Here is a 12,569-nt window from a genome sequence, read left to right as displayed (position 1 = left end):
ATTCACCAGGCTGATACCTGGGATGGCAGGAATGACGTATGAGGAGAGATTGGGTCGATTGGGCTTGTACTCACTGGAGTTTAGAAGAATGAGAGGGGATCTCATTGAAACTTATAAAATTCTAACAGGACTTGACAGACTAGATGCAGGGAGGATGTTCCCGATGGTTGGGGAGTCCAGAACCAGGGGTCCCAGTCTAAGGATAAGGGGTAAGCCATTTAGGACAGAGACGAGGAGGAATTTCTTCACCCAGAGAGTGGTGAACCTGTGGAATTCTCTACCACAGAAGGCAGTGGAGGCCAATTCATTAAACATATTCAAGAAGGAGTTGGATATGTTTCTTAAGGCTAAAGGGATCAAGGGATATGGGGAGAAAGCAGGGACAGGGTACTGAATTTGGATGATCAGCCATGATCACATTGAATGGCGGAGCAGGCTCGAGGGGCCAAATGGCCTACTCCTGCTCCTATCTTCTATGTTTCTATGTAAGAAGTACCTTCACACAGGTACCACTGGATTTTATTACATCTGCACCTCAAAGCTGTAACATTGTTTAATTTAGCAATATGCTTGGAATGAAACCTTTTGTCTATAACTAAACCGAGATGAGTTCTGTTTAGTCTGTCTCTGTGTACTCTGAATATTGGCAAAAGTGTGGTCCAAAGCAGTCCTAGTCTGTAATCAGAGTGACTTTGTCTGAGTAGAGTGTAAATGGTCCCAGACCTCATAATAATACTGTAGTAACAAATGCCATTGTTATTAGTGGGCCATAAATGTTAGTGGTATTTAATATATACACAGGATAGCAAATAACTTGGTGTTGCATTTCACAACATAACTTTCTGTCAATCACATATCAATAATTTTATTTGCTTATATGGCACAGAGCTTGATGCAATATACATTTAATGACATCACTGTACAAGGATTCAAGGCAGCTGTGAATACTGTAAGTCATTGGATAGTTACAGTCCCCATGATTAAAAATTCAAGCTGAAAATAAACAGGGGATAAGCAACAGCAAGAATACAAATCTGGGGGCTTGCATCTTTTGTACCAACTGGTCCTATGGTTTGTATCATTAAACATTACGGGGCAGTAATTCCTCCCCAAACGCGTGAGTACGGAAGGGGTACTCACGCGTCTGGCCGGAGGAAATGCCGGTTTTCAGCATGCACAGCGCATGCGCTGAAAACCGGCATTTCCTCTCCTCTAACCCAAGAGGTGAAGAGGCTAGCGCGTGCGCTGTAGGGGGCAGCGCGTGCGTCTTGGATTTCCTCTGTTTTGGGGGATTTGCGCATGTCTAAAGGCCTCCGGTCTTTACGCTTGTAAAAAGCACACATAAGTATTTATTTTTACAGGTAAGTGGTGTTTTAGTGTAATTTAGAATTTTTTTTCCCCACAGGTTTATTATTTTAAAGAATCTACAATAAGGTAAGTTTAGTTTTAGACCCTTTTTATTAAAAAAAAAATTTCAAAAAAAAAAATTGTTTAAATTATTTTTTTAAACTTATTTATACTTAATTTAATGATTGGAATGTTTTTTAAATGTTTATTTAAAGTTTAAAGTGTGTTTTGGGCCCCCGTAGTTTTCATGAGTTTGACAGTTCTTACTCTCAAACTCATGAATGAACCTTCCCCTCACCTGATTGGTTGCACAGTGCTCACCTGATCCCAGCCGGCACATCGCACTAACTACGCCGCTGGGTCAGGTAAGCACTGCGCGCCCAGAACCGGGCCAGGGACAGGAAATGCAAGCAGGCCCGGGCTTCAGATGTCAGCGCGCAGGGCGAGTGCAGATCGGGGGCTTGCACGCGCGGCAAGCCCCCGACACCAAGTTCTGGGCCTTTAACCACAACCACTAACTTACAATTCCTAATCGTATATTATTCTGTAAATCGTTCTTCCGGTAACAATTGAACTGTAAAATTAGTGGGCAGTGCACGAGATAGCTAATAACCTGGCATCGTACTGCAAATCAACCATCTCCTGTATTTACACTGTGGGTTTTATTAGGATCATAATTTTAAATATTGGAAAAAGTTTATCAAGTGTAACTTTGTACATGTAGGTTTGTTGGAACTCCTTTGATTGATGATGATAATCTCCCACTAATCTAAAGCAGACCGTTTGTGGCACATGCGCCCCCCCCCCCCCCAATTCTATATAATTTCGCTGAAGTGTCTCCCGTACTGCATGTGACTGTCGGCCGCCAGTGCAGTGCGGAGGCGCTGCCAGAAAAGGGGTTGTGCCCGAGGATTGCAGGGCCACTCGAGGACCGAGCTCCGGCGCAGTCTCTTTCTCAGCCGGACGTACTTGGAGCGCTGCAAAACTTTCTCCAGGAAAACCAAAATGATCACATCAACCTTCTCGTCCAGCAACCGCTGGTGAGCCATGTAGAAAGCAGTTTTAAAATTCCCGGTGGTTACATAGCAATTGGTGAGGACAAAAATAGTTTTCCTGCTCTGGTGTATGCTCTGTGAGAGATTGTTCATGATAAGCTGGCCTGGCACCCAGTCTCTCTCTTCTAAGCACAGGCAGAATCGTTTTTCCCCTCTTTCTTCTAAATTGGTTATCAACTCCTTCAGGATCCAGTCTGCCACTAACGAGTCCTTTGTATCATAGGCAACGAATGCACTGTAAGTGGCGTTATCTGTGGGTATCGGGCGATACCCTTTTAACTTTGCAGCACAGAAGTAGTAACTGTACCAAACATCCCAGAAGAACAAATGGCCGTTGATGGAGACCACAAGCAGCAAGAGGACAATGACGGCGGTGACAGAGTACAGGGTAACGCCGATGTAGTCCAGCTCACAGGACTGCAGGTCCAAGAAGATGACGCTCTGGCCGCGGTGTGCTTTAGGCGAGGCGCAGGTGACATCGGTGGCCAAGCGGGGTATGTAGACCGAGGTCCGGTTAATCCACCACACGAACCACACGGCGTCGCAGGTGCAGAGGAAGCGGTTCCCGTTCAGCAGCAGCACCTGGAGGTGGCGCAGGGCGTCCTCCGGGAAGCTGGTGGGCTCGATGATCCTCAGCTTGTTGTAGCTCAGGTCGAGGTACCGCAGGAAGGTGGCGTCTTGCAGGAAGTACTTGGTCAGCTTGGAGATCTGGTTTCGGGTCAGGATGAAGGTGCGCAGGGTCCCGGTGCAGTTGGCCAGCACACGGGGGACGGTGGTCAACTGGTTGCTGCTGAGGTCCAGCTTCTCCACCGAGGACAGCAGGTGCAGCAAGCCCCAGTTGAAGGTCTTGAGCTGGTTTCCAGTCAGCAGCAGCTCTTTCAGGGTCGGGGGAAGATGCTCAAAGACCCCGGGCGGGATAAAACTGAGGTGGTTGCCCGAAAGGTCGAGACGGGTCAGGTTGTAAAGGTTTTTGAAGAACTTTAGGTACATTTCATTGCCGTCTTTCCACATGTAATCCAGGCGGTTGCCTCTGAATTCCAAGACGTTCAGGGACTCGCTCTTCAGCATCGCGTCTGCCGAGGAGTAAATGTCATTCTCGTTCATGATTAGTTTTGAGAGAGCGGTCAGGTTCTGGATAAAATCTAAACGGTGGGTCAAGCCTTCCATTTCGAAATAATGGTTATTTTTACTGAGGTCCAGAACCTGAAGTTCTGTCAGTTCCTGGAAAGCAGACTCGTAAAGCAAATCGATGCGATTATTTGAGAGATCCAAATATTGCAGGTGGGGGAGATATCGGAATTCACTGCCATTGAGAGTCTGGCTGACAGCATTCCCAGACAAATTCAGGCACCTCAAGAAGGAGAGGTTTTGGAACTGCCAGGGACTGATGAAGAAAATGTTGTTTCTGCTCAAGTCTAAAGTTGAGCCGTAGCGGTGGCACTCGGTTTCAAGGACGGGCGAGAAGGGGTAATACTCCTTGTTCTTGGATTTACAGCTCCGGCCGTATTCGTCGTAGCGGAAGTAACGCATCTGGTCTGGAGACCCATAGAAGCCACTGGCGCCCTGGGAATGACCCACCGTCCCGCACGAACCGCTGTGCGAGTCGCTGGAAGAGGGAGAGATTTTATTTTCCGAGAGGTTGATCACTTTCAGACGCCGGAACTTGGTGAAGATCTGCAGATCGGCCACTTTGATAAAGTTTGTGCCAAGGTCTAGAAGCTTGAGGTTCCTGAGCTCCAACAGCGGGCTCAGGTGGCGATCCTTCAGGTCTTTGAAAACATAGCCTCTGATTCTCAGACTTTGAAGAGACTCCAATTTGGAAAAATATTGGGACAAATTCAGATACTTGGCGTACAATTTTAGTTCATAGTTGAAGGACAGGTCTATTTCTTCTAGCTTGGTCAGATATTTTAAAAAAGTGGCCGTGGCTATTTCCTTCAGTAAGAAATTCTGTGACAGGTCCAGCATTTTTAGGTTGGATGTGTTCTTGAACCAGGAGCTGTTCACGGCCGTGAGAGAGTTGCTGTGGAGACGCAGAATCTTTAACTTGTTTAGCGTTAGAAAGGCATTGGGAGGTATGTCTAAATAACCCGGGGCAGGGCAGGGCTGGCAAGGGAACGGGGCATTGTAACAGCGGGGGCAATTTCCACTCAAGTCTAGGATTTCCAGCTCAACTAGGTCGGTGAAGTCGTTTTCATCGATCCGTTTGATCATGTTATTGTACAGAAAAAGCTGCTTTAAGCTGGTCGGCAGTTTCCGAGGAACGTGGGTCAAGTTGTTGTCTTTGAGCGACAGGATAGTGAGGCGGTTCAGGTTGTAGAAAGTGCCCTGCTCGATCTGGTACGAGGTGTTGCAGGGGTTACGATAGTAGCAATTCTGGCCAAGGTAGATTGTCTCTAAGTTCGTCAGCTCCGAAAAGTTTTCTTTGCCTAGGACGAAAATGCTATTGGCTTCCAGGCTCAGCGACTTCAGAGTGCGAGGCAAGCCTTGCGGGATCCCATTGAGTTGGTTCCCGTCCAAGTACAGCGATCTCAAGGCGGGCAAGGAGGAGAAGGCTCCCCTTTCGACCCTGAAAGGCTTGGTGCAGACTCGGTCTTTGGGGCCCAGTCTGACGGGCACGCAGTTACACCGCAGGTCAATCTCGGTGAGGTTATTCAGCCCGGAGAATGAGGTGCGGTGGACTTCTGGGATGTGATTGATGGTCAGGGTGATGTTGGTAGCATTGGAAGGAAAGCCGGTCGGCACCCGATCCAGTTCACGTTCACTGCAGTCCACGAGTACCGCAGGGCCTCTTGTCGTCACATTGCAGGGGAGACTTCTTGGAAACCATCTGCTTTCAGTTGATTTCGAAACTGAGGTAAATAGAAAGAGGACGTGAAGCAGCGGGACAGATGCACTGTTTACTACTACCTAAAATAGAAAGAAGACGGTGATTTAAGCAACGGGCGCATCTTACAGTTTGTATAAGATTTCAGGTTAAGGGAAAGGACGGTTTTGACTCGATGTTGTAAAGTCCCCCCTCCCCACACACAGGCCCAGTTTTTATTCAGTTTCACAAATCGTTCTTTGTTTTACACCAGGACAGTCAAAGAATCAGTCACATAAATTAACTACAATATACACAGAGCCATGACTTAATGGCAATGATGAACTCTAAAGGGTCCGGCTATCTCAGTTTTGCCATGTGCCAAAAGGGTATCAGAGGAACTAAAGAAAGTTACATCAAATAACTCCCCTCAACCCCTTCACTATTACCTATATATGTATAATAACTTTCAATGATAAATACACAATGAGAAATTTGAGGGTAGGAGCTTTGATTAGGAGTAATTTTTTAGATGGTTGCACCTCGTATGCCATTTTCTCCTATGTACCACCAGGAGCTGTAATGGTTTGCTGATCCTGTGGGCATTTTATGTAAATAGCAGTACTTGGTACTGGATCGCAACTTTCAATACTTGTACTGAAGTAGTGTTAGGAGCAACTGGAAGGCATAGAAACATAGAAGATAGGAGCAGGAGTAGGCCATTCGGCCCCTCGAGCCTGTTCCGCCATTTAATGAGATCATGGCTGATCATCCAAACGCAGTACCCTGTCCCTGCTATAGAAACATAGAAGATAGGAGCACCACTCACCAGCTTAATGTTATTTTTAAAATGTTGATGGCTAGAGGGGGTGAACGTTTAAAGTTAAAGGTGTTAAAAGAAAAGAGTATGATAGAATTGGGGAACAGGTTATCAGCAAGGGTGGTAGAACACAACACCATGGATATTTTTTAAAATAAAGGTCTGGATGAATTCCTATTAGGAAAGAGGGTACATGGCTCTTGGTTCCAGAATCTGGTAAGGAAATGACGAGTAGTTTCGGAGCGTAGGGTAGATGCACCAATGGCCTTTCCTTGCCAAAAACTTTATGACGTTACAATGTAATGTAAAGGAGCGTCTCCTTTACAAAGACGGCCCAGACCTAGGCTTTATTGCTGCACAGAATATCCCTCACTGACACTGCGACAAATGTGTTAAATGCCCAAAGACCATTGGTAAATTCAAACATTTGAAAGATGGTCTTGGCTAGAAAATAACAGGGACCAAGAGTTTGTCTTTTTTTTCCCAGCTAGTGAAACCTCTATGCCCAGTCAATCACACATAGATAATTAAAAACTTACATTTATTTTATAAATTAAGAACTTACATTTATATTGCACTCTCTGTAATCTCAAGACATCCCAAAGTGCTTCACAACCAATTAAGTACTTTTGAAGCGTAGTCATTGTGGGAAAATAGGAAAACATGGCAACCAAATTACACACAGCAAGGTCCAACAACAGCAATGAGATAAATGACCAGATAATCAGTTTGTGATGGTGTTGGTTGAGAGGGTAAATGTTGGCCAGGATACTGGGAGAAGTAATTTGCTCTTCTTCATATAGTGCCATTGGATCTTTTACGTCAACCCGAAAGGGCAGTTGGGACCTCAGTATAACGTCTCATCAAAAAGACTGCACTTCTGACCGTGCAGCCCTTGCACAATACTGCATTTCTAGTCTGAAAAGTCAACGGGCTGAATTTTGCTGGCGCTCAGAGGGCGGGTTCAGAGGCGGGTCCACTGTCAAAATAACAAAGATTGACAGCGGGTAGGGAAACCCGCTATCAACCCACCTCCACGTGGGTCTCCCAGGTGTCGGGTCTGTTGGCACTGAACAGACCTGACACCAAGCAGCGGGGAGGGCAATTCACATGATTAAATGGGTTGCTAACATCCAATTGACTGTTATTTTAAGCCTACATTTCAATTTTACGTGCTCCCCCACAGGTTACCCACTGCTCGGGGAACACGTCAGCTCACCCTGTCGTGAGTGGATTCAGCATTGAATTATCTCATGACCTGCCAAAGTTGTATGAAAGATCCCATGTTATAGCTGTTCACTTTCAAAGCTCAGAAACTGTTGGTTACTGCATTTGGAAGACATATTGAGCTTTCTGCAGCTTGCAACTGTTTGGAGCCAACTCTCTATCCAGTGCCACCTCATTGGAACAACCTCTCTCACCATTGACAGATCACTTCTGTCATCTTAACCTCACCTGCCATATATTCCATCAGCATCATTGCCCTTGAAAATATCTCACCTTCATCCTCAGAATCCTTCTCTGCAATCAACTGATGTTGCACAAGACAGAGGGCACCAGCACCCGACAACATTGCTGCCCAGGACACCATGGCCAGATTTACTTCACTTGACGCTGTACACCCTGAATGCCACATGATTTGCCAGGTTGGCACCATCCCACACCAACATCATAAAGCATCACTACAATGCCCAAGCCATTCCTTTCACACTCATCAACATTGCTGGGGTGGGGGGGGGGGTACCCTTATGTCTCACCATTCACTACAACTCACTAAGCCACTTCCAACGGTGCAACAAATCTGTCCAAGAACGCAAAGTACTGAAAATAAAGGTTTCAATGTTTGACACCACATTAACAGAAACTTCACATGAACATTGACTAAACCACTCAAGTTCCTATCCTTATGTGTTGTTAGTTGGTATGCTTGCAGTGGGATGAGGGTGAGTGTGAGGGGTGGCTAGTGAGATGGGGAAGTGATAATGTAGATAGAGAGCTGATAGAGAGGGATGGGTGTAGGTGCAAGGTAAGTTGGTGTGAGTAAGGATGTGTAGGAGTAGGGTAAGGAAGGCAGAGTGATGGGGATGTGATGAGAGGCACAGCAGGATGAGGTTGAGTGTGGCTTGGCAGTAACATTTCGTGATCTACTGTGATCATTGAAAGGTTTGTGCCACTGTAGCCTGGTCCTCCGGACAACATCCCTGCTTGTGCCCTCCTGTGTAATGTGCAACCAGGCTGCATTGGTCTCCTGGGGAGGTCTCTTTCGCCCATGGGAAGGGAAGAGAACCTCCCTGTGTGCTGTGACTCCCTCCATAAGCATATGGAAGGAGTCATGGGAGAGCCTGGGTGCAGCCCTGCACCTCTGTGCCGTGCTGGTCAGTGTTTGCAGCACCTCAATGCTGTAGAACACTGACAACAGAACTGTCAAGATCAATGTGGACATGGCCCCTTTAAGAAAAGCGGCTGATGATGCGTCAACAAATGATGTCATCAGACCTGCTTCCTTTTAATTGGCTGGGAACCTCACAGGGCGGGCTTAACAAGCCCTATTAACATAAATTCACTTGGAAGGTGTGGGCTCCAGTGGGCAGCAGGCTGGGACCGCGACACCGACCCCGGTCGCGAAATTGCGGCCTACGATTCGCTCGTCTTTCCTCATAACTGAAACCATTGATGCTAGGGATCAGCCTCATGGCTTTTCTCTGAATTGCTTGCAGCGCTCGAGTGTATCCTTTGTTTCTCCGCTAACAGATCTGGAAACAGTACTCATGGTGTGGTGGGATCAGAACAGTTCAGTTTTATAACAACTTCCTGTGATTTATATTCAATTGTTTTGGCTACGCAGTTATATATTCTGTAGGCTTTGTTGGTTGCTGCTTGGCATTGGTTGAATATGTTGAGTGTCAAGTCTACGAAGACTCCTAGGCCCCTTTCAACATTTTCCTCAAAACCATTCAATATCCATTGACCAGAAACTTAACTGGACCAGCCACATAAATACTGTGGCAACAAGAGCAGGTCAGAGGCTGGGTATTCTGCAGTGAGTGTCTCACTTCCTGACTCCCCAAAGCCTTTCCACCATCTACAAGGCACAAGTCAGGAGTGTGATGGAATACTCTCCACTTGCCTGGATGAGTGCAGCTCCAACAACACTCACGAAGCTCAACACCATCCGAGACAAAGCAGCCCGCTTGGTTGGCACCCCATCCATCACCTTAAACATTCACTCCCTCCACTACTGGCGTACTGTGGCTGCAGTGTGTACCATCTACAAGATGCACTGCAGCAACTTGCCAAGGCTTCTTCGACAGCACTTCCAAACCCGCGACCTCTACCACCTAGAAGGACAAGGGCAGCAGGCGCATGGGAACACCACCACCTCCAAGTTCCCCTCCAAGTTATACAGCATCCTGACATGGAAAAATATCGCCGATCCATCACCGTCGCTGGGTCAATATCCTGGAACTCCCTAACAGCACTGTGGGAGTACCTTCACCACACGGACTGCAGCGGTTCAAGAAGGAGGCTCACCACCACCTTCTCAAGGGCAACTAGGAATAGGCAATGTATGCTGGCCATGACAACGACGCCCAGATCCCAGAAATGAATAAAAGAAAATGTTTTCCATTTTCTGTTCCTATGTGCAGTACTTTACACTTGTCTGCATTAAATTTCAGCTGCCATTATGAATTCAAAAATCAGTTGGAGAGGTCATGGTTCTGACATTAGAATCATTGAAACTTACAGCACAGAAACAGGCCATTTGGCCCATCAAGCCCACGATGGTGTTTTTGTCCACATGAGCCACCTAGTCTAATCCCACACTCCTGCTTTCTATACCTAGAATATACCTCTAATCCAAACAAGTATCTACTTCCCTGTTTGTGGCAGAGAATTTTGCATTCTAACCACACTCCCATGTAAAGAAATATTTCTAACTTCCTCTTCAATTCTTTTTGTGATTAGCTGTTTTACCACCTCACAGACCAGTGGAAACAACCCAAAGTTTACTTTATCAAAACCATTCGTAATCTTGAAGACCTCTATCGGGCAATCCCCTTAACCTTTTCAGCCCAAAGACTATGCCTAATGGCTATCAGTATATATAACCCACCGATTCACTGGAGACACCTTTGTTTGAATGTTACTCGGTCAGGTCCACTTACATTAGAAATATTTCAAGGTGGATGGTGCAGTAGGTGGATAATCTGCCCTTTCATCCCTGCGATTGCTTTTCAAAACCAGCTCAGTCTGATGGGACGCAAGTCTGTTGGTGAGAAAAAGCAGTCTCAACCTGGTTCCTAGTGGATAGAAGCCCACAGTGAAAAACTGCCGTCAAATGGACAATCTCATCCAGAGAACAGAGCGTGGCTGGTGTAGAAAATGGTAAGATGCTGTACTGGTACAGCAAGAAGTATTTGATGCTGTTGCTAGATATTGGAAATTGTTCCGCTTTCCAGTACCAAAATCCCTCACCTTGATGAGCATAAAATTCACCAAAATATATTGTATCACAATTATAAGGTAGTCTCTACATCCATGACAGATTCTGGTGCACTCTGCTCCAGAACCTGGTTATATTACAGCAAATGCTTCCAATCTCAGTTTCACCTCCAAAGTAAGTCTACAGTAAATGGGCCCACACAAAACAAACACGCTAACTTTTGGAAATAACAACAGAAAATGCTGGAAAAACTCAGCAGGCCAGGCAGCTTCGGTGGAGAGAGAAACGGAGGTAACGTTCTGACGAAAGGTCATCGACCTGAAACGTTGACTCCGTTTCTCTCTCCACCGATGTTGCCCTGGCCTGCTGAGTTTTTCCAGTGTTTTCTGTTGCTATTTCAGATTTCCAGCATCCGCAGTATTTTGCTACTCTAAATTTTGGGCTTACGTTTAATTTGGCATAAGGCGTTCAAGTTGTACCAACTTGGAACTACGTTGAGCCCTGTGCACCCATTATTATTCTTCATAAAAATGCAAATAGAAATGATATACCTCTGCAAAATGGACATCATTATTTTTCAATTGACCCTATTGTAGCTCTGCTCTAACATAATAGTATGAAGATATACCCTCGCCCCATTATACATCATAGAGCTGCTTGGAAAAAACTCTGGATACAATTGTGTAGTAGAAAATACACAAACTATATATATATTATATAGAAAGTAACAATGTCTCGGAGATTATAACTGATTCTGGGGGTTATATAAACCACTCAAGATTAGCTTTCCTGCTGACAATACTTCAGCTTGACCGCCACAACCTGGTAACCCATTTGCCCCCATCAATTATACTGTATAATATAAACCAACCACGAGGAAGATTTCATTTGATCGCTATCTCTAGCAAAATTAAAAATGCGTTTTGATTTTTAGAAATAGCAAACATGGAAAATCTTCCCATTAGGTTTACAATGTCTCGAACACATATTGCCCAGAGGAAATGTTCTCCTCGTATCATCAGTCATTAACTGTTAACTATTATTTGATAAACCTGCAGTGATTTTTTCACATTAGGGGAAAATTTCCTGTGTCACAAAATACTAAACCCACTCATGAAGAACAGGTTTTCATTTTTACTACACACAGTGGACAGAACAAATTTTCCCTTCAGGGTTCATGTCCTGATGCTAAATACACAGTGCACATTGGCTATCGAACATCCATTATCAGAGAGCTGCTATCACCCAAATAAATCTCAATCTACATTAATTGGTGAGTACAAGTGAACACACACAAACATTCGCTGCATGTTCAATATTTTCAGGTTATATTTTATGTTGTTATGGGATAGTGACCACTCTTCATGACAATACACAAACTGATTGTAACATTGTGATGCAGTCGTTGGGAAACGGAGGCCTAGAAATTCACTATGGCCCCGCCAGCTGGCTAGCGCCCAAAAGTTAGTGCTGGGCGGGAAGCCTATAGCGATCGTCAGATATTCATTGTTAGCGCCCCAATTCGGAACCGGGCGCTATACCAGGGTGTGCCCGCCTCCGCTTGGGGCGCTGACACTGAATATCAGCGCTCTTGGCGCCGCTGCGCCAGCCGCTGCGGAGCGGCAGGCTGCGGTACTGCAGGCCTCCTCCTCTTAAGGGGGAGCTGCCTGCAACGGGGAGATCGCCGCTGGATAGTGCCGGCAAATGAGCCCGGCACCACGGAGAAGTGCCGGGCTCACGGAAAGCAGCCGGCAATGCCGCGGGGGGGTGGGTGGAGGAGGCCGGGGAAGGAGGTGCGGGCAGGCGGCCGCCGAAAAAGCGGCCGGCTGCACCTTCCGCTTTAAAGCGCCCCACTAAGGCAGCAGGACGGCCCCGTTTTCTGGTCGCTGTTTGCGGCCGCTTCGGAGGAGGCGGCCGCAACTAAATATGGGGATCGGGCCAGTTTCGGGGCGGAACCGGGGCACTGCGCACACCGATGACGTCATCGGTGCCGGCGCAGCGCTAACGGCTACCGCCGCCAATACCGCTGCGCTGAATATCTGCGCAAACTCATTTCTGGCGCAAAATCACTCTTTAGGCGTTAACTGGGCGCAAAGC

At 46.4% G+C, this 12,569-nt stretch overlaps 1 protein-coding gene across 1 annotated transcript; it reads right to left on the bottom strand.

Moving 5' to 3' along the window:
- Positions 1–752: 752 nt before the first annotated feature.
- LOC147107340 (toll-like receptor 7) lies at positions 753–7,534 on the bottom strand. Its single transcript, XM_086007383.1, has 2 exons — positions 7,529–7,534; positions 753–5,312 (listed from the first exon to the last, which is right to left on the bottom strand). The coding sequence occupies exons 1-2, from the start codon at positions 7,532–7,534 to the stop codon at positions 2,163–2,165; spliced, it is 3,156 nt and encodes a 1,051-aa protein (XP_085863509.1). The 3' UTR covers positions 753–2,162.
- Between the last annotated feature and the right edge of the window lie 5,035 nt (positions 7,535–12,569).

The sequence above is a fragment of the Somniosus microcephalus genome, chromosome 14 (genome assembly GCF_052327205.1).
Source record: "Somniosus microcephalus isolate GS21.2 chromosome 14, FLI_Smic_1.0, whole genome shotgun sequence".
In the NCBI taxonomy this organism is placed as follows: domain Eukaryota; kingdom Metazoa; phylum Chordata; class Chondrichthyes; order Squaliformes; family Somniosidae; genus Somniosus; species Somniosus microcephalus.
The sequence above is the reverse complement of the archived record's forward strand: the minus strand, read 5'-3'. Positions and strand labels throughout refer to the sequence as shown.